The 18,972-nt window shown below is 44.7% G+C and overlaps 1 protein-coding gene and 1 long non-coding RNA gene across 17 annotated transcripts in view; one reads left to right on the forward strand and one right to left on the reverse strand.

Moving 5' to 3' along the window:
* The window catches only part of LOC133491384 (protocadherin Fat 3-like), a 75,665-nt gene that overhangs the window by 20,265 nt on the left and 36,428 nt on the right, over nt 1-18,972 (reverse strand). For 11 of the 16 annotated variants that reach the window (XR_009792396.1, XM_061802403.1, XM_061802402.1 and 8 more), the window contains 19 exons: nt 18,705-18,919; nt 18,469-18,627; nt 17,645-17,766; nt 17,394-17,576; nt 15,527-15,974; nt 15,070-15,420; nt 14,670-14,843; nt 13,295-13,825; nt 11,251-11,615; nt 10,331-10,484; nt 9,821-9,928; nt 9,552-9,735; nt 9,253-9,473; nt 8,221-8,673; nt 7,017-7,151; nt 6,354-6,699; nt 4,127-4,323; nt 3,210-3,363; nt 2,233-2,645 (listed from right to left, as the gene is read on the reverse strand). Coding sequence is in view for 14 of the 16 variants with exons in the window: in XM_061802403.1 (XP_061658387.1) it covers nt 2,233-2,645; nt 3,210-3,363; nt 4,127-4,323; nt 6,354-6,699; nt 7,017-7,151; nt 8,221-8,673; nt 9,253-9,473; nt 9,552-9,735; nt 9,821-9,928; nt 10,331-10,484; nt 11,251-11,615; nt 13,295-13,825; nt 14,670-14,843; nt 15,070-15,420; nt 15,527-15,974; nt 17,394-17,576; nt 17,645-17,766; nt 18,469-18,627; nt 18,705-18,919 (4,913 nt within the window). In the remaining 2 variants the exon portion in view is untranslated. Of the gene's footprint in view, nt 1-2,232; nt 2,646-3,209; nt 3,364-4,126; nt 4,324-6,353; nt 6,700-7,016; nt 7,152-8,220; nt 8,674-9,252; nt 9,474-9,551; nt 9,736-9,820; nt 9,929-10,330; nt 10,485-11,250; nt 11,616-13,294; nt 13,826-14,669; nt 14,844-15,069; nt 15,421-15,526; nt 15,975-17,393; nt 17,577-17,644; nt 17,767-18,468; nt 18,628-18,704; nt 18,920-18,972 lie in introns of those variants that run through there. The other 5 variants (XM_061802410.1, XM_061802407.1, XM_061802405.1 and 2 more) reach the window with 3 other exon arrangements.
* On the forward strand, nt 303-2,305 carry LOC133491386 (uncharacterized). Its single transcript, XR_009792398.1, has 4 exons — nt 303-534; nt 650-743; nt 1,882-1,946; nt 2,218-2,305. It is a non-coding gene; the product is annotated as an uncharacterized LOC133491386 (long non-coding RNA).

The following is an 18,972-nucleotide window of genomic DNA, read 5'->3' on the forward strand; positions in this document are numbered from 1 at the left end:
GTCAGTGTAAAATAATTAAGAGACATGTATGGACTGGTACGTATTCAGATGATTTTTAAATTTCCAGCATAGCTGCTATTAGTTTATTTTAACATCAAAAACGATTTTGATGCTTCAACTAATATCTATTTTTTGTAAACGTAAAACAAATTTGACAAAAAAAAATTAATCAAAAAATTCTAATGTGAATAACCTGGAAAGCACTACACTAATATCCAATCATGTTTTAGTAGACGAGGTTTTGTAAACATTGAAGGCAATTTTATCTTTTTAAAGGCAACAAAGCAAACATACCATGCCATTATCTAAACCGCTTATCCTCAGAAGGGTTGCGGGACAGCTGGAGCCTAGCCCAGCTAGCCTCAGGCAAAAGGCAGACTACACCCTGAACTGATCAGCAGGTAGGTAAACATCATCATCACTGAGCGGGAATCGATCCTGCGCTGCCTGCACCAAAGACAGGCGTGTGTACCACTACACCATCAGTGACTACAAACCAAATATCAAGGAATATAAACATCAAAGGCCAATCAGGTATGTGTTTTTGTCCATCATTTTCAAGGAACCCAATCCATGTTTTAGTAAACATCAAAGACAATGCTACACCTCCACCATGTCTAACGTACATTGTTTCCTCTTTGAAATGCAGGCTCGCTTCCCGACATAATTTTCTCTGCAAATATTGACGGCGATTTTCCTCGGCATTGACACCAGCGGGCGCCAACGCTTCGCTCATCCCTCAGGTGCCAACGCTCGTCATCTTGCCGGCTGGCTGCTCATTTGATAAGCGCTGATCTTAATTAAAATCTACATGGCTCGTTATCGCCTCCGCTTGTGGCGGACCTTAAGGTGGCCTCCTTTCAACGGGAAGACCGTCTTTTCCCTCCGTTAATCCCAATACACTGTGCTTGTCTGAGCTTTCAAGGAGATACATTCTTCGGATTTTTCATAGTTTGAGACAATTCTCGGATGTCAAAAATTCTCCCATGGATAAACAATTACGCTAATCACGCTAATTTCAGTAGAAATCAGCCTGTTTTCAGGGGGCAGTTTCATGCAAACTAGCCAGATCTTATCCAAGGCCTTACATTGTCCTGGACCAATGCGGGTCTGTCTTCAGTTATGACTAGAGAGCGATTGTGGGCAGGCCGAGTCTTCTTCTTCTTCTTTTCCTTTCGGCTTGTCCCGTTAGGGGTGGCCACAGCGTGTCATCTTAGATGAACGCATATTTGTTTGGCACAGTTTTTACGCAGGATGCCCTTCCTGACGCAACCCCTCTGCATTTAGCCGGGGAGAGAAGAATAGAGCACCCGGTATTCCCAGCCGGTCTCCGCTTAGCTTCCGAGATCTGACGGCGTCGGGCGTTCTCAGGGTTTTAGCCCTTTTCGTTCTTTAGGAGTCCGCAGTACAACATGGCTTGTTTTCACCACAAATACTCGTTTCTGACCACAAAGCAGAGAAAACAAGGTTTTTGTGAAAAGAAATGCGTCACCTTCAACATAATAATTGATATTGCAACTCGAGATTCACTGTCTGTTTTTTTTTTTCCTACGGAAAAGATGTGCTGATCTCAAATCCAAAGTGATACCAATGCCGCCAACTAGTGGGACCTGTTAGGCATTACAATGGGTTAGAAATCAATATTTCACAAGCTGACCACCAAAAATCCATCTATCCATCCATTTTCTTCACCGCTTATCCTCACGAGGGTCACAGAGAGTGCTGGAGCCTATCCCAGTTGTCAAGTGGCAGGAGGCGGTGTACACCCTGAACTGGTCGCCAGCCAATCGCAGGGCACATCGAGACAAACAGCCGCACTCACAAACACACCAAGGGGCAATTTAGAGTGTCCAATTAATGTGGCATGTTTTTGGGATGTAGGAAGAAACCGGAGTGCCCGGAGGAAACCCACCCAGGCACGGGGAGAACATGCAAACTCCACACAGGTGGGTACGGGATTGAACCTGGGACCACAGAACTGTGAGGCCAGCGCTTTACCAGCTGAGCCACTGTGCTGCCCCAATGAAAAATGTCACTGAGAAATACGTTGGTTGGTGGCAAAGAAAAAAAAACAACAACCAAAAAAACCAGTTGGATTCCAAATGATGAATATAAATGTCCGTGGCAGTGAATGAGTTCAAAAGCCATTAAAAATGATAAGTCGCCTTTAATGTTTTTTTTTATTTGTGTCTAAATGTGTTATTTCCCCCCTTAAAGTTTGTGGTCACCAACCTGTGAGAAGAGCGCCCCCTGCAGCCCGGCTTGGTCTGTGGCCCGAACGCGGAGCCGGTATGTGTCTTGACTTTCCCGGTCCAGGGGTCTCTCCAGGACCACCACTCCGGTCACGGGGTCCATGGAGAAGACCCCGTTGGCCGAGTCCACCAGGGAGTAGACGATGGTGCGGTTGAGGCCTTGGTCTGGGTCGGTGGCCTGCAGCCGCGTGAGCAGCGCGTTGGGCGCGGCGTTCTCGTATACGCTGGCCACGTAGCGCGAGGACGCGAAGGACGGCGCGTTGTCGTTGACGTCCAGCAGCGTCAGCGACACGTCGCAGCGGCAGAAGAGGCCGCCGCCGTCCGTAGCCTGGGCGATGAGCTTGTACGAGGGACGAGTCTCGCGGTCCAGGGGCGCCACCGTGCGAAGCTCGCCTTTAGAATAATAACACATGCGATAAACATGAAAGACAATTCAGTCTTCATCTTAATCTGAGTTTTAATATTCAAATCAGATCATTTTTTTGGAAACATCGAAGTCAATTAACAGTTCGATTGATGTGTTTTACTCATCGACAATTACACGAGTCCATCTAACTTCAAGCATCAAAGTTCGATTGAGACTTTATTATTTTATTATATCTATTATCATAGGCGGCACGGTGGATCAGATGGTAAAGCGTCGGCCTCACAGTCCTGAGGACCCGGGTTTGATCCCGGCCCCGCCTGTGTGGAGTTTGCATGTTCTCCCCGTGCCCCCGGTGTGATTGTGAGTGCGGCTGTTTGTCTCTATGTGGCCTGCGTTTGGCTGGCAACCAGTTTAGGGTGTACCCCGCCTCCTGCCCATCGACACCCGGGATAGGCTCCAGCACTCCCCGCAGCCCTCGTGAGGATAAGCCGCAAAGAAAAATGGTTGGATGGATGGATCTATTATCATAAACATCACGACAAAGCCGTCGTGTGTGGCATCTAACTGCATCCTTTCCCGCTGTGTCTTACCGGTGTTGGCATCCATGTAGAAGTCTTCCACGCCGATGCCGAAGAGCGAGTACTGGATCTCGGCGCTGGAGCCGGCGTCGCTGTCGGACGCGCCCACCGTCAGCACGCCCTTGTTGGCCGCCACGTCCTCGGGGATTGAGGCGCTGTACACCGCCTGGCACACACGCACGCTAACATCAGCCCAGCTGACAAAAGCTAGCAAAACAGCTAAGTGGTCTCCATCGACCGCATCCCAAAATGGCCGCTACCATGTACACAAATGTAAAAAATATCAGATTATTTAAATACAAATGCGGCTGCAACAAAAACATTGTCTAATATGTCATCTCATTCTAATATGCACCAACAATAAATAAAATTGAACACAATTTAATTATTATTTGATTGTTTTCATGCTTCTTTTCACTACACACGCAAACTATGTTGAATCCAATTTTTAAAAAAAATCTACATTCATTATTATTTTTATCAATAAAGCTTGGGGAAGTTTACCCTCACCACAATGTTTATAAAATATATAGATTTTTTTTCATTATTTTGATTTAATTAGTAATTACTGGATATTTTCCATAACCCAAGTTGTATTTATACATTTGAATATTTAAATAGAAATACAGTCATATACAAAACATGTTACTATCATTTATTAGTTTTGCATACATGCTAGTAAATTTAGATGTAAATAAGTTAGTAATTTGTGTACAGTACATACATATACATTTAATAGTTCATATATGTATGGATTCTTCTAAATAAAGAGGTTTATTCCGACAATTTAGTCTTTTTTTACAATAATACCCAGGTTTCGTTTCGTGAAAAAGATTAACATAGTTTTAATGTAATAATAATGATAATGTTGTATAATAACGGCAATAAATAACAATAAAGTAATAATGTTTGAATGGCGCCCCGCCCACCTGGTTGCAGACGGGACTGTTGTCGTTGGCGTCGATGACGGTGACCTCCACAGCGGCGCGGGCCACGTAGAGGCCATCACTGGCTGTGACGTTGAGCAAGTAACGATCCTGCCGCTCGCGGTCCAGCGGCCCGCTCACGTACACCTTCCACTCGCCCTGCACCAGCGCCAGACCGAACACGCCGCCCGCGTTACCGCCTGACAAACAACAACATCAACAACAACAACAAAACAACTACCTTACATTTTGTTACAAAAAAACATGGGCAAATGAGAAGAGTCAGTACAGTAGAAATAAAAAATGGAGTCTTTTACGATCCTAACGTAAATTTCATCTCAAGCGTTAAACATTCAAGATGATTTAGAATTGTCGGAAAAGCTAACAGATGTGTTTTCACAATGAATATTCCTCAAATATCTTTTCGTAAAGACTTCAAAGAAGCTAATGCACAACTGTTCTAAAACATCCATCCATGCATTTTCTTAGCCGCTTATCCTCACAAGGGTCACGGTAGTGTCGGAGCCTGCCCCAGCTGTCAAGGGGCAGGAGGCGAGGTACACCCTGAACTTGTTGCCAGCCAATCGCAAGGCACATAGAGACAAACAGCCGCACTCACAATCACACTTCGGAGCGGCCAATTAATGTTGCATGTTTTTTTTGGGATGTGGGAGGAAACAGGAGTGACCGGAGTAACCGGGACCTCAGAACTGTGAGACAACGCTTTCCAGCTGCTCCACCGTGCCGCCCTGTTCTAAAACATCATTAACAAATTCTATTCCCCTAAATATGGTCACAAACATCAAGAACAATTTAGCATCTTTTAGAAAGCAAAGATGATTTTGTAAATATCAAAAGTTGTGTGTCTTTGAGTCACCCAACATTTATAAAGACACGTTTAGAAACTTCAGCAAAGCTAACACATTGTTCCGAAATGCCATTTAAAGAAGCAAAATTAGATACTTCTTTTTTTCAAAACGTTTCCCGAATCGTCCCTATACGTTTCCCTGGCGACCAGAAGTGAGCACGCCGCCGTCGCCCAAACACGGAAGTGTTGCGTGCATAAAGATCATTTTCAATCCAATGCAAATTTTGTTCTAAATAAACAATTTAGTCTCTTTGCGGAACACAAATGTCGTCATAAACATCAGCAAAGTTAACATACAAGCGTTCATAAAGACTTCTAACACGCTAACATATGTGCTTTTGTAAACTTGTATTAAAATTCGGAGGGGATGAAGTTTTGTCGTACACAAGATGTCAGAGGCCAGCGGTGGGCGGTTGGCAAGCTTCAGTCACGTTGCCGTGGAGACGACGCGTACGCGGCATTTGGGCGTGTGACCTTTGATGACAGCGTGTCCATTCGGCCACAGAGTGCACTAAATGGCAGCAAAACAAGGCTGCACGACGACGTCGGGAATACGGAACATGTCCCGCCGAGAATAATGACAACCGTCCCGACAACGTTTTTTTTAAACTCACTTCTCTCAATCTTAAAGAGTTTGCTTCACTGCCGAATAACAATCAAGAGTAACCGAGAAATGGACGCCGAGACTAATGAGCAAATGAGAAATGATTTTATATTGCTATCATTAAGAACATGTCGAAGCTTTTCAACTATATGGAAATTATATGATTTCATATTTCCTCACTAAGATAGGCACTAAAAAATTGGCTATGTTTTTAAGGCATTTTAAAATAAAAACAAGTATTTGTTAATATGTTAATGTAATATATATGGTTTCCAATTTCAACCAGCTCGGCACCATTTTTTTATTGCCCCTGTATATTTTCAATTTTTATACATACATCTTAACCATTTTTAATTTTTAAAGATTAATCAAACTTAGATAAAAACATTTACAAATATTTATAAAGGACTATTTATTATTATTATTTATTACATTTATTACAAAGTTTTGTATAATCAGAAAATCTTGCACCTACTTCTTCATCAGATCAGCATGAAATATATTGCTAATACTATTGTATGAATATTTATCTATGTTATATTACATACACAAAATAGCAGTAGTTAAATATTGTACTTAAAAAAAATAATATTTTTCACTTTTTGGCTTTTTATCTGTAGGCTGTTTTTTTTTTATTTACTTACAGTCGCTTAACACATTAACCTATATTTGATTTTTTTCAGTGTATTTAATAAATACAAAATTCCTCAGTGTAAAAGGATTGTACCATCAGAAAAATATTTCAAAGTCTCCCTTACCGGTGAGATAGAAGCTGACCATGCGGTTCTGGTCGGTCCCGTCGTCGTCCCTGGTCTTGAGGACAGCGACCACCTCGCCCGGGGGGTCGCTCTCCTTGACGGCGCCGCGATACAGCTCCCGCCGGAAGCGCGGCGGGTTGTCATTGACGTCCGACACGGCCACCGTGACGGCGGCGGCGGCCCGCAGCGAGCGCAACTCGCCCTGATCGGACGCCAGGACGCGGAAGCTGTAGCTGGAGCGCAGCTCGTGGTCCACGGCGGCGGCGGTGGTGATCCAGCCCGTCTTGCTGTCGATGGAGAACACGGAAGTGGCGGCGGACGTCGGCTCTTCTAGGCTGTAAGTCACCTGTGGGGGAAGTTAAGGTGCTTATTTTGATGCAGTGCTGCACTGACATCCGAGTAATCCTATTTATGATTTTGCTTTTTTGAGGCATTTAAAATAAGGACACAAATTTGCGTTTCATTAATATTCACAAACCAAAAAAATTCCATAGAGGTGGTAGCAAGTAGCATCAATGTTATAATAGTGTTATAACCATTTATTCAAGATATGACGATTGAACAACGCATTTTCTATCTTTACCTATGTTATTGTTTGATACAATGAGTTTGAAGGCAGTGTTAAACAATTATTTCACACACATATATACGCGCATATCCCACCTGACCGTTGGAGCCCCGGTCGGGGTCCAAAGCCCGGACTTGGACCACCCTGGTGCCGACCGGCAAGCCTTCCATCACGGTGGCCACGTACATGTCCGTCTCGAACGCCGGCTCGTTGTCGTTCACGTCCAGGACCTGCACCACACGGGCGTTTTCTTTTTTCAATCGTTGCGAGGAACGGTAGATGTTGCACGGAGCAGACGTGCGGAATGCAGTAAATACAAGGGCTTGATGAGTGAGCCATTTGCTGCTTCACCAGAAACCTTTACGGAAACGGTCCTGTTACAACTTTTAACCGGCGGTACCTCAAGACATCAATCATAAACATTGTTTTCTTGGTGCATCAGAGGCACGTTGGAACAGCTGGAAAGCGTTGGCCTCACAGTTCTGAGGTCCCGGGCTCAATCCTGGTCCTGCCTGTTTGGAGTTTGCACGTTCACTCCATGCTTGCGTGGGTTTTCTCCGGGCACTCCGGTTTCCTCCCGCATCCCAAAAATATGCAACATTAATTGGATACTCTAAATTGCCCCGAGGTGTGATTGTGAGTGCGGCTGTTTGTCTCCATGTGCCCTGGCCAGCAACCAGTTCATTGTGTACAGCTGGAATAGGCTCCAGCACTTCTTGCGACCCTTGTGAGGATAAGTGTCAAAGATAATGGATGGATGGGTGGATGGATGGACAGATGCTGCATTAGAAATAGATGAGTTTTTTTTCAATGGCATTCAAAAACAAAGGTCTTGTAATAACACACTCGAAATTAATCATATCCTTGCTATAACACGTTCAAAATTGGTACGGTTCTTGCCGTGATCCAGGAAAGAGGAACGGCGTTCTTGTTTAACCATATTTAAAATCAGCGCATTCAAATCAATCAGGCTCATGGCACCGTGCACTAAAAATCAATCGTGTTCTTTTTGTACTATTTAAAATCTGTACGTTTTCTTGTCATAACTGCAAATTGTTGGGGTTCTCGCAACAGCACACTAAAAAAGTCAATAGGTCACTTGCTTTAACACGTTCAAAAGCAATACGCCGTAGTTCCTGCTTTAAAGCAATGACAATCGATGGGTTTTCTTTCTATAGTGCTTTCAAAATCACTCGTGATCTCGCTACATAATAAACAATCAATTGTTTTCTTGCATTTAAAATGGATTGTGTTGAGGCCATAACACTTCCAAACTCGACAGGGAACTTTCCGACCAACCTTGACTTCCACATCCACGCTGATGATGGCCTCGATGAGGTCCCTGCGGGCGGCGGCAGCCACCTTGAAGCGATAGACGGGGACCCGCTCGTAGTCCAGAGCCTTGACCAGACGGATGAGCCCCGTGTCGGCCTCCACCAGGAAGGTCCCGCCCTGGTTGCTGTCGGCCGTCTCTCCGGCCACGGGGGAGAAGGCGGCGCTCTGGCCCGGGCCCATGTAGACGGAGCCCAGCGCCGTGCCCGCCGGCGTGTCCTCGGGGACGGTGAAGGAGTACTGGGGCTGGCTGAAGGACGGGATGAAGGCGGCGGGGGGCACCACGTGGATGAAGGCCGACACCAGCGAGTGTTTGGCCGGCGAGCCGCAGTCGCTGGCCTTGACGAAGAAGGACAGCACCGTGCCCTGGAGGTGCGACACCGAGCTCTTGGTCATCATCCAGCCGCTGTCCGACTCCACCTGCGCAATGTCACACGTGGCCGGTGGCTTTTTGTTAACAAAGGACTGGCTCAGCGATGTTTCTGCTTGCATTTTGGTGGTTTGGCACTTGGGCAGTTTAGGTTAGGGCTAGATTTTTTTTTTTTTTTTTTGCTTTTGGCTCAGTAGCACTTTCAAACAGTAGCTTTTTGTCACCGATTTACTAGATTTGCAGGGTTTCCGTCACCATTTGGTAGGATTCCCAGCCAGTAACTCTTTGTAAACAAGTATCTTATTTGTCTCTCGTTTGACTGACTTAGCGGTGTAACTGCTTTTATTGTTGTAGGTCTGCAACTTCAAATTTCTGTTCCATTGCTATTGCATTCGTATGAATTTTGCCCATGAGCTTTTTTGTTAACAAATTACATATTTGGCTCTCCTCATACTGGTTTAGTTGTGTTAATATTATTTTGTTAGGCTTAACACTGCTTATTTTTATTTTATTGGCAATAAAATTGGCTGAAAAGGACTCTCAACCAATAGCTTCTTGTAAACAAACTAATATTAATGTAGAACTAAATGACGGAAGTTAATTTCAAAAGTTTTTCCGAGACGACTGACCTCGAGGACGTCGACCAGGGACAAGCGCGCCTCGCTGTAGAGCGAGTAAACGATCCTGCCATTGGAGCCGGCGTCGGGGTCGCTGGCCTGGATCTGCGTGACCAGGGAGCCTTTGCCCACGTTGGCCTTGATGCTCATGCGGTACTCCACCGCCCGGAAGCGTGGCGCGTTGTCGTTCTCGTCCACCAGCACCACGCGCACCGTGCAGAATGACGCCCGGCCTAGGATTCAATGTACGCTGAACCCAACTGGACCACTTGGGAGAGTTTTGGACGTGAAGATGATGATGATGATGGTACCTCCTCCATCCAGTGCCATGACAGTGAGCAAGATGTCTTTGTTTAGAGGGTCCTCTCGATCCAGTCTCTGCGTGGTAGAAATGAGTCCGTCCGCGTCCACGGCGAAGCGACTCTTCCCAAAGTCGTTGATGAAGGAGTACGTGATCTGGCCGAACAGGCCCGAGTCCTCGTCGGAGGCGCGGACCTTCGATGCACGCAGCGCAGATAGATTTTTAAACATTTTGTGCGGGTCACATGAAGGAAGATGACCTCGGAACATGAACGGATACCTGAATGACCTTTGAACCGAGCGGTGCATTCTCTGGGACTTCTGCCAAGTAGAACCTCTGACTGAACACCGGACTGTACAGGTTGGCTCCCAGTATGTTCACCACCACCTGGAAATCACCATCAACATCACCGCCAGTTTTGCGGTAATACTGAGCATGAACACTGGATGTTTGCTAACTGCTAACATGCTAAATCTACTCTGTTGGCCTTGCCATCAAAGCATTGATGTGAGATGTTTTGTCTCTCTTTGTCTCGCCAATTGCTGCAATGAAGCTCAGTTGTTCCTCCTATTACCATTCGAAAAACGTTCGCACTTTATGTAGACAATCACAAAATAGCCGACACAGCAAAAACCGCGAACCGGAGCGTTCCACTCGGCAGCCGCTCCCGTCAGTAAATCGGACGTGACGTGAACACAAATTAACCTCGGCGGACCTGGGCAGAAATGCTCCCCAAGCGTCGGGCGTCAGCTAATTGAGAGGGCGGGCGAGTCGGGACAGCGGCGTCACCTGAGCCGTGTTGGTGAAGACGCCGTCAGACACGGACACGTTGAGCTGATGCGACTGCTTAATGCCCTGTCGCCTCCTGTTAGACAGACGCAGAACGCCGCTCTCCGCCTCCATGGAGAAGGTCATGCGCTCGTTACCGGACAGGATGCTGTACCTGGGGAAAGGGTGGGGAGTACACAACTCTCTTGATAATTGATCGCTGAAACATATGGATTGCCTGGGGGGGAAAAATGGGTAATTTGGGAAATCAATCGTATTTAGTGAAGATAAAAAAAAAAAAATTCTGAATTACATTTTTTTTTCTGAATTTAAAAGAAGAAATGTGCATTTTTTTAAATTAAAAAAAAACATTTTTTTTCCCCAAAACAGTATTTCCAATAATATTTTTTTGTGGTGGGGGAAATCATATTTTGGACAAAAAACATTTAAACTGATATCTGTTTCTCTGAGATGAAAGTCAGAATTTTTCCAAGGATTGAGTTTTCTTTTTCTTTTTAAAGATGAAGTCATATTTTATTATGAGAAAAAAAAACCTCAGGTTTTTCTTGGAATACAAGTAAGAATAGTCCAAGATAAAACACATTTTTTTAGACTGACAAGTCTTAATTCTAAGACTACTAGAATATCTGAATTTTTTTGGGACACAGCCAAACAAAAGTATTTCATTCCTGAATGTGATTAGTTCATTCTGAACACAACCACATTCCCAGTTTTTAGAGGGTGTGTGCATAGTTAGCCACAGTTAATTTTTCCCTTCCAAAATGATAATTTTTCCCTTTGAAAAAGATCAATGTTGTTCTACAGGCATATATCACAAAAATGTCAGAATTTTTTTTTTTCATGTTTTTTTATATCACAAAAAAATGGCATTTGTACGAGGGTGTGTCAACTTTTTATGTGCACCTTAACTTCCAACTGACCTGAGCCTCTGGGCATCGCCCACGTCGGAGTCCGAGGCCTGGACGCAGGTGACAAAGTGCCCTCGGGGGGCCATCTCGCTGACGAAGGCCTCGTACAGCGTCTGGCTGAAGTCGGGCGGGTTGTCGTTGGTGTCGGCGACGCCCACCGCGACGCTGACGTCGCTGCTGAGCGGCGGCTCGCCGCCGTCCGTCGCCCGCACGACGAAGTTGAAGCGCTGGACCAGCTCGTAGTCCAGCAGCCGCGCCGTCAACAGCAGACCGCTGTCGCGCTCCACGTGGAAATAATCGCTGCTGTTGTACGTGTCGGACACGATCTCGTATCTCACCCTGGAGTTCTTGTCCGCGTCTTGATCCTGAGCAAACACCTGAGAGCACAGTCGGCAGATTTACTTTTGATGTGAATTTGGGAAGATGGGAAGATGGGATGAAAAAGACGCAGGAATCTGCTACTTTGGTTTGAAGCAACCCTTTTTGGCTCATTTGGTTCCTTCTCGTCCTTCTTGAAATGTATAAAATTGCTTTCAAATTCCAACCATGTCGACTCCACAGAGGGGCGATCCTAAATCACCAAACTCCGGTAAGTCAAGGCCACGAGGTCAGGTCTTGAACAAACATGCGCGGGATGAAGGTCTTGCGCGGAACAGATTTAAAAGCACGGACTGCTGCCATAGATTTAGAGCTGCTACAATTTCTCTCCTGTTGCACTGACCTCCCTTAAAATAAGTAAATAAATAAAGAGAAATCAATACAGTTCTCGCTTTGGTATTGGCACACAAGCTTGGAAAGCTCAGGAATGAAGAAATACATTTTTAGTGGTAGATGTCAAATATTCTCCGTTACAACAATAATAATGAGCTTTAATGCCGATGACTTATCATGTCAGCCACTATAATTACATGGACTCTGTGAGTCCAGACAGTTTAATTCCACGTGGTCTTGAGTAAATGTTTCCATAGTCCTGCGCGATTACTGGGAAAAGCTCAGGTAACTTATCGGAATAACGTGGCGACTGATTAGGAGAGCTCAAAATGGAGATTTCTTTTTAATTAATAATCTTGCAAAAATTGATTCGTATTTTTCAAGATTAAATGATGGACTTTTTTAATGTTTAGATACAACATGAATTAAGTAAAGAGTTTTATATATAGAGTCAATGTAAAGTTTTCCCTAGTAAAAATGTGTATTCGTTCGAGGGCAAAATGTTTCAAGATAAAAAGTCATCTATTTTTTTAGGATAAACAAAATTTAGACGAAAATTATGCCAAACTTTTTTTTTTTAATAAGTCACTTTTTTTGCAGCAGGAAAAGCTAACTAAATCATTTAATTTGTATTTTTTATGAATAAATTCTAAATCCGGTGATAATATACTGTATTTGTATTTTTTTAAATAAAGGTATATAATTTTGAGAAAAATATCATATAAAAAAAACTTAATAAGAGTAAGATTTACTTGAATTTATGAGCTGTATTTATTCAAAATTAAAACTCACATTTTTTTCAACATTTATTCTTGAGAAAAACATCATAACCTACAGCAATCGTGACTTTTTTTGGGGGGGGATAAAAGCCATATTTTCATCTGTGTTATACGTGACAAAAATTAGCCCATGATGTTAGTTTGGACCAACTTTCTTGAAATTATGTGAGGAAAGTCTGTTATTCCATCGGGATGAAAACATTTTTTAATGAAAAAAAATTGCATATTGTACTAAAAGATTTTCAAGACAAAAAGTCATTTTTAAAGAATTTTCTGTTAATATTACAAGATTTTTTTCAAATTCAAAGGCTTTTTTCTTGAGAAAGTTTTGTTGTCATGTCAAAATTGTTATATTTTTTAAAAAGTCTTGAATTTTTCATTTAGATCTTGCTATATATGGTATTTTTCAAAAGTCACAGTTTTTGGGGAAGAGAATAGTTAATATAGTTAATATGTTTTAAGAAAAAAAGTCAATTTATTATAGTTAAAAGAAAAAATATATAACTTTATCCACTCGAAATTATGACTTTATTCTATACTCTCCATTGGATAAAGAAATTGTGAACCTGTAGGACGCTGGTTCCGATCATGGCGTTCTCGGGAACCACAGCGGAGTACGCCGGTTTCTGGAAGGTAGGCGCGTTGTCGTTGACGTCGAGAACCACGACGTCCACGTCCACCTCAGACCTGGCGCCCGTCAGCGTGTCGGTGGCCCTGGCAGCGAGGCGGTAGTACGGTGCCGTCTCGTAGTCCAGCGGGTAGAGCACGCTGATCGTACCCGTGTCGTAGCCGATGTCGAACTGCAACGACGGGTCGCCGCCGGCCAGCGTGAAAATGATGGGCTGGCCCGTCGGGCTGCTGGCGTTCACACTCAACAGCGAGGTGGACACGGGCACGTCTTCGGGCACGGTCACACCGTAGAAGGGCTTGTCGAACAGCGGCATCGCTTTGTTCAGCACGCTGACTGGAAGCTCCACCTCGCTGGACAGACAGCGGGCGCCGCCGTCGGAAGCCACGACCACCACCTTGAACTCGGCGCTGGACAAGTCAGCCTCAAAGGATCGCTTCAGCGTCAGCTCGCCCGTCACAGGGTTCACCTACAAAGTAAGAGTAACATTAGCGTGTATACGATTCTAGATAAATTATGAATAGCTAATACATAATCGATTGGCTGGGAACCAGTTCAGGGTGTACCCCGCCTCACGCCCATTGACAGCTGGGATAGGCTCCAGCACTCCCCGCGACCCTCATGAGGATAAGCGGCAAAAGAAAATGGATGGATGGATAATATATAATCAAAATAATAAATAGTGACATTACACGCGGGGAAACAAAATGTGCATTACTACTTTAGACGAATGATAGAAAGTCATCAAACTCACTTTTTTTTGCATTTACAGAAGCTAATAAATATTTGGAAACTGGAAAATTGTAATGCAAAGTGGAATATTTATTTTATCAGTAGGAACGGCATGGTGAGAAAAGCAGAATTATCTCTCAATGAATGAAATCTCACAGAAACAGGAAGATTCCATCAGATTGGACCAAAGTAAAAGTTTTTCTTATGTACAGCATATTTGCAGTTAATTATTTACAAAAATCCCCTTTCGCTGTTTTTTCTGCTGTTTCTGGAATATCCTGATACCACGAGATGCTGTCAAATCCCAGGTAAATGCTAATCGGTCTCAAGAAAGTACAACTTCATTTCATGACCAAGATCGTTAGGTGTATTTAAACAATTGTCTCCAATGAATTTAAATGCCGTTAATCCGATAAATCCCAATTTTAGCATCCAAAAGGTTTTAATTCATACGAATAAAGGCAGCTTTGTTTTTGTCCTGAGGGAAAAAAAAAAGTCTTATTGTTCCGATTCTGGTTCACTACTCGTGGTTTACTACCCGTTTTTGGACAAATGTACTGAAAATCAGGACTGTCTCCTACCTGAAAGTTCCTGTGCGGTTCCTTGAGACGGTACGTCACCCGGGCGTTCACGCCCAGATCCCGGTCAGTGGCCGTCACCGTGAAAATGGATGAGCCGGGTTGGGCTTCCACTTGCACTGTGGCGTAGTACGGGAGGTTTACAAACTCGGGGGCGTTGTCGTTGTCGTCCTCCACCTGCAAGGAAACGAATTTAGTGCCATCACAACTCGAGGACATGTTTGTTGAAATTACCCTAAAATGGCTGCTTCAAATCAAAATGGTTGATTCCTGTGTATATATTGAGGTAACGCACGACTAGTCACTAAAATTTTTTGGCTACTCCGCACAATTTGCAATATTATCGTTGTGCCAGAGCAAAAATTGAGAGCTTTTTGTGGGAAAGGCCAAGGTTCCTTCTCACCTGCACTCTGACAGTGACTCTGGCCACCTTCAGTACTTCCTCCTCCCTGCGGACCTCCACCACAAGCTCGTAGCGGTCCCGTTCCTCGCGGTCAAACGGGGCACCCACGGTGAGCAACGCCCCGCAGGTGGGCCTCACCGCGAAGAGCCCGCCGGGGTTGAGCAGCGTGAACGTCAGCGGCTCGTTCAGGCGCTGGCCGGTAGCGTGGACCACGGCTAGGACGCTCTCGTTGCGGGTGTTCTCCCGGACGGTGGCCAAGTAAAATGGGGCCGCGAAAGAAAGGTCACTGCTGACGGCTTGGCGGACGAGCACGGTGACCGAAGCCACGCTGGAGAAACGGCCGTCCCAAACCTGCGGCGTGGCAACATGAACGTGCAGAGTGTGTTTACAGCCATTTTGTGGCCATTAGCTTGTGACTAATGAAGCGTCTAGTCTGTCTTTGTGTCGATGCGCTGACCTTCACGTTGAATCGATACCGGTCCCTGCTGAAGTTCTGATTGATGACCGTCACCACACCGGTGCTGCGATCCACAGAGAAGTGCTCCAGGTTGCGGTCCACCGGCGAATAGACCAGTCGGGGAATCTCGTATTCGGGGTCCGGGTTCATGTCGAGATCGAAGGCGTCCACGCGGAGCACCTCCACTCCGGCGTAAGTGGGGAGCAGCAGGACGCTCTCGTACATGTCCTGGGAGAATCTCGGGGGCGAGTCGTTGATATTGATCACCTGAGATTCACACAGCAGGGTCAGGAGATTGCGTTGTGAGGTGAAGACAAACAAGCGACCACGCACCTTGATAAACACTTCAGCAGGACTGTCTGCACTTTTAGGCGGCTGTCCACTGTCTCGCACGTGAACCCTGAAGACAAACTCCGGGAAGGTCTCATAATCCACATTGGCGATTGTCCTAAAATACAAAAAGATGACCATGACCATGTGGTCAAGCTCCATCGAACTGAAAAATGAACCTAAAATGGTTGGTTCGATCCCAAATGACAGACTTCCCGAGTATTTATTTTAATTTATTTATTTTGCAGACCGCACGATTCATCACTTAAACTGCTCCCTTTGCACAATTGACATTGTTAACACACTTATCTATATAGATTTCACATCTTGCACATCTTATAAGGAATAATTCCTATGAACAGAAATGTCTCTTGTTCTTTGTTCTTGTTGCTACGTTGATCCTTGTTCTCTGTTTTCTGTTTTGTATGTCGTACCAGGGCAGCACCAACTGCTGGATAAAAATTCCTTGTGTGTTCTTCACACTTGGCCATTAAAACTGATTCTGATCCTGATTCCAGGTTTGGAATCCCGAGACTTTTTTATGGGTCTTCTGATGTTAAGGGGCTGAATTTTCAACAAAAGTTTGATGCCAAGTAATTCAACTTCTCCACGTAATGCTTCACCCATGTAGAAGGATGACAATGCAAATAGTCCATATTTTAGCATGGCCTATCTGTCTAATAAACATCCATCCATGATCTTTGCCACTTATCCTCACAAGGGTCGCGGGGAGTGCTGGAGCCTATCCCAGCTGTCAACGGGCAGGTGGCGGGGTACACCTTGAAGTGGTTTCCAGTCAATCACAGGGCACATAGAGACAAAAAGCCAGACTCACAATTTTTAGGATGTGGGAGGAAACCAGAGTGCCCACAGAAAACCCACACAGGCACGGGGAGAACACGCAAACTCCGCAAAGGCGGGGCCGGAATCGAACCCAGGTCCCAAGAACTGTAAGGCCAACGCTTAACCAGCCAATCCATCGTGCCGCCCGTCTAATAAACAGCTAAAATAAGGCAGCACGGTGTGGAACAACTGGTTAGAGCAATGGCCTCAAAGTTCTGAGGACCGGGGTTCAAATCCCGGCCCGACCTGTGTGAGTTTTCTCCAGGCACTCTTTTCTCCTGCCACCTCCCAAAAACATGCATTCATTGGAGACTCTAAATTTTCCTTCGGTGTGATTGTGACTGTGACTGTTGTCCGTCTCTATGTGCCCCGCGACTGGCTGGTAACCAGTTCGGGGTGTACCCCGACTCCTGCCCAATGGCAGAAGGGATTGGCTCCAGCACTCCCACGATCCTTGTGAGCAGCTTGGAAATGGATGGATGGATGTTAAAAATGAAACTTTTTAGGACTAAGTTTGTATTTCAGGAGGACTTGGAAATGGCCAAAACAAAAATTTGATGGCTACTAAAACCAAAATAATAAAGTAACCCGATGAAAATTTTTGGTGGGTTAACTCATGATACACATCACGAACAAATTGTCTGTAACTTTAACTGGCTAAAGGGGATGAATTTTTCAGAAACCTGGCCCCTACCGGATGGATCCGGTCCCAGGGTCCACACTGAAGAACATACGAGCAGTCTCGTCTACAATGTGGAACACCAGCAGGGCGTTGTGATTGCGGTCGGCATCCGTCGCCCGGATGACCAGGGGGTCGCCGTCGTCCCCGAGGACCACGCTGTTGATTGGGGCCGCCTCGCTGATGGCTCCCGAGTACCTTCCACAGAAGTTTCGACAGCACGGTCAAGACTTACGGTCTAAACAGTAGCCGAAGGGTTTTGATACCTTAATTGCTGGAAGACAGGCGCGTTGTCGTTGACGTCGCCCACCTGAACCACGACCGTGACGCTGGCCTCCGCACCTGCCATGCTGGAGGCGCGGACCATCAGGAAGTAGGATGACGTTTTCTAACCAAAGCAAAGAAACCAGAGAGACACCTGAGATTAGCTACTTTTCTTTTTAAAAAAAAATGATTAAACTCAACTCTGTGAGTATTGTGATTCATCTATTTCATTTCATTTTCAAGTCTTTGAGATTCAATTAAAGATTAAAGTCAACTATTAACTAACTATTTTCAACTGAATTTTCAAAAACCACGGATTTTACATCAAGCGATGTCATTTCAAAACCATCATGACTCACTAGATATTTTCTTTCAGGCATGGCTTTTTGAGATTTTTTAATGATACACACGGCTACAAAAATTTTGAAGAAGGGAAATTGGTCTGGGGGCTGAATTTTTAAATCAGTAACCTACCAGTCATGTCTTTTGACTTTTAAACAATACAAATAAGCCTTAAATGCCAGAAATAGCCATTTTTTTTTTCTTTCTTGAGATTTTTTTTTTGTGAGTCGCATCATGATAAACTTGGCCACCAAATCTTGTGTTGCTAAAGAAATTGCAAAAAAAAAAATACTAATCATGTATTTTCTTAAAAAAAATGGATAATTGGTAGCAAAGCGAGTGACATCTTAACCAGATCATGTCATACCTATAAAAAAAATACATCAAAATTTTCCTCATTATTTCATTGGACTGTTATACTGTAATTTGAATTCGTTAACCCATATATTACTCCATTCAACAGGTCCACAAAGTATGAACTGACCTCAAAGTCGAAGCGTTTGCGCGTGCTGATGACGCCCGTGTGGCAATTGATGAAGAAGCACTTTTCATCGTTGCCCCCGGTGATGTCATAAATGAGTGCCGAGCGACTCAGGGCGCTCACTGTGGTCACGTGAGCTCCGGCTGTACTGTTCTCCATGATCTGAAAACAACAACAACAACAAAAAAAACATCAATAAGTTTTCATTTTCCGAGTCTTTTAGATCGGCATCGATTTACCTCTGCCTGGTACTCCTTCTGGGAGAATTTAGGCCTGGATAAGTTGGACAGCGTCAAAGATACACGGGCGGAAGCAGTGGCCATGAGCGGCGGAAAACCGCCATCTGTGACTTGCACGGTGAGTGTGTAAAAGCCCACAGAAGTGATATCCAAGTCCTTGGCAATGAAGATGAGGCCCGTGTTGTTGTTGATGCCAAACATGCCGCCCGTGTTGCCTGAGAAATTACACATTTGGATTTGAACCTCGAATGCAAGACAGACGGACGAA

The sequence above is a fragment of the Syngnathoides biaculeatus genome, chromosome 18 (genome assembly GCF_019802595.1).
Source record: "Syngnathoides biaculeatus isolate LvHL_M chromosome 18, ASM1980259v1, whole genome shotgun sequence".
Classification (NCBI taxonomy): domain Eukaryota; kingdom Metazoa; phylum Chordata; class Actinopteri; order Syngnathiformes; family Syngnathidae; genus Syngnathoides; species Syngnathoides biaculeatus.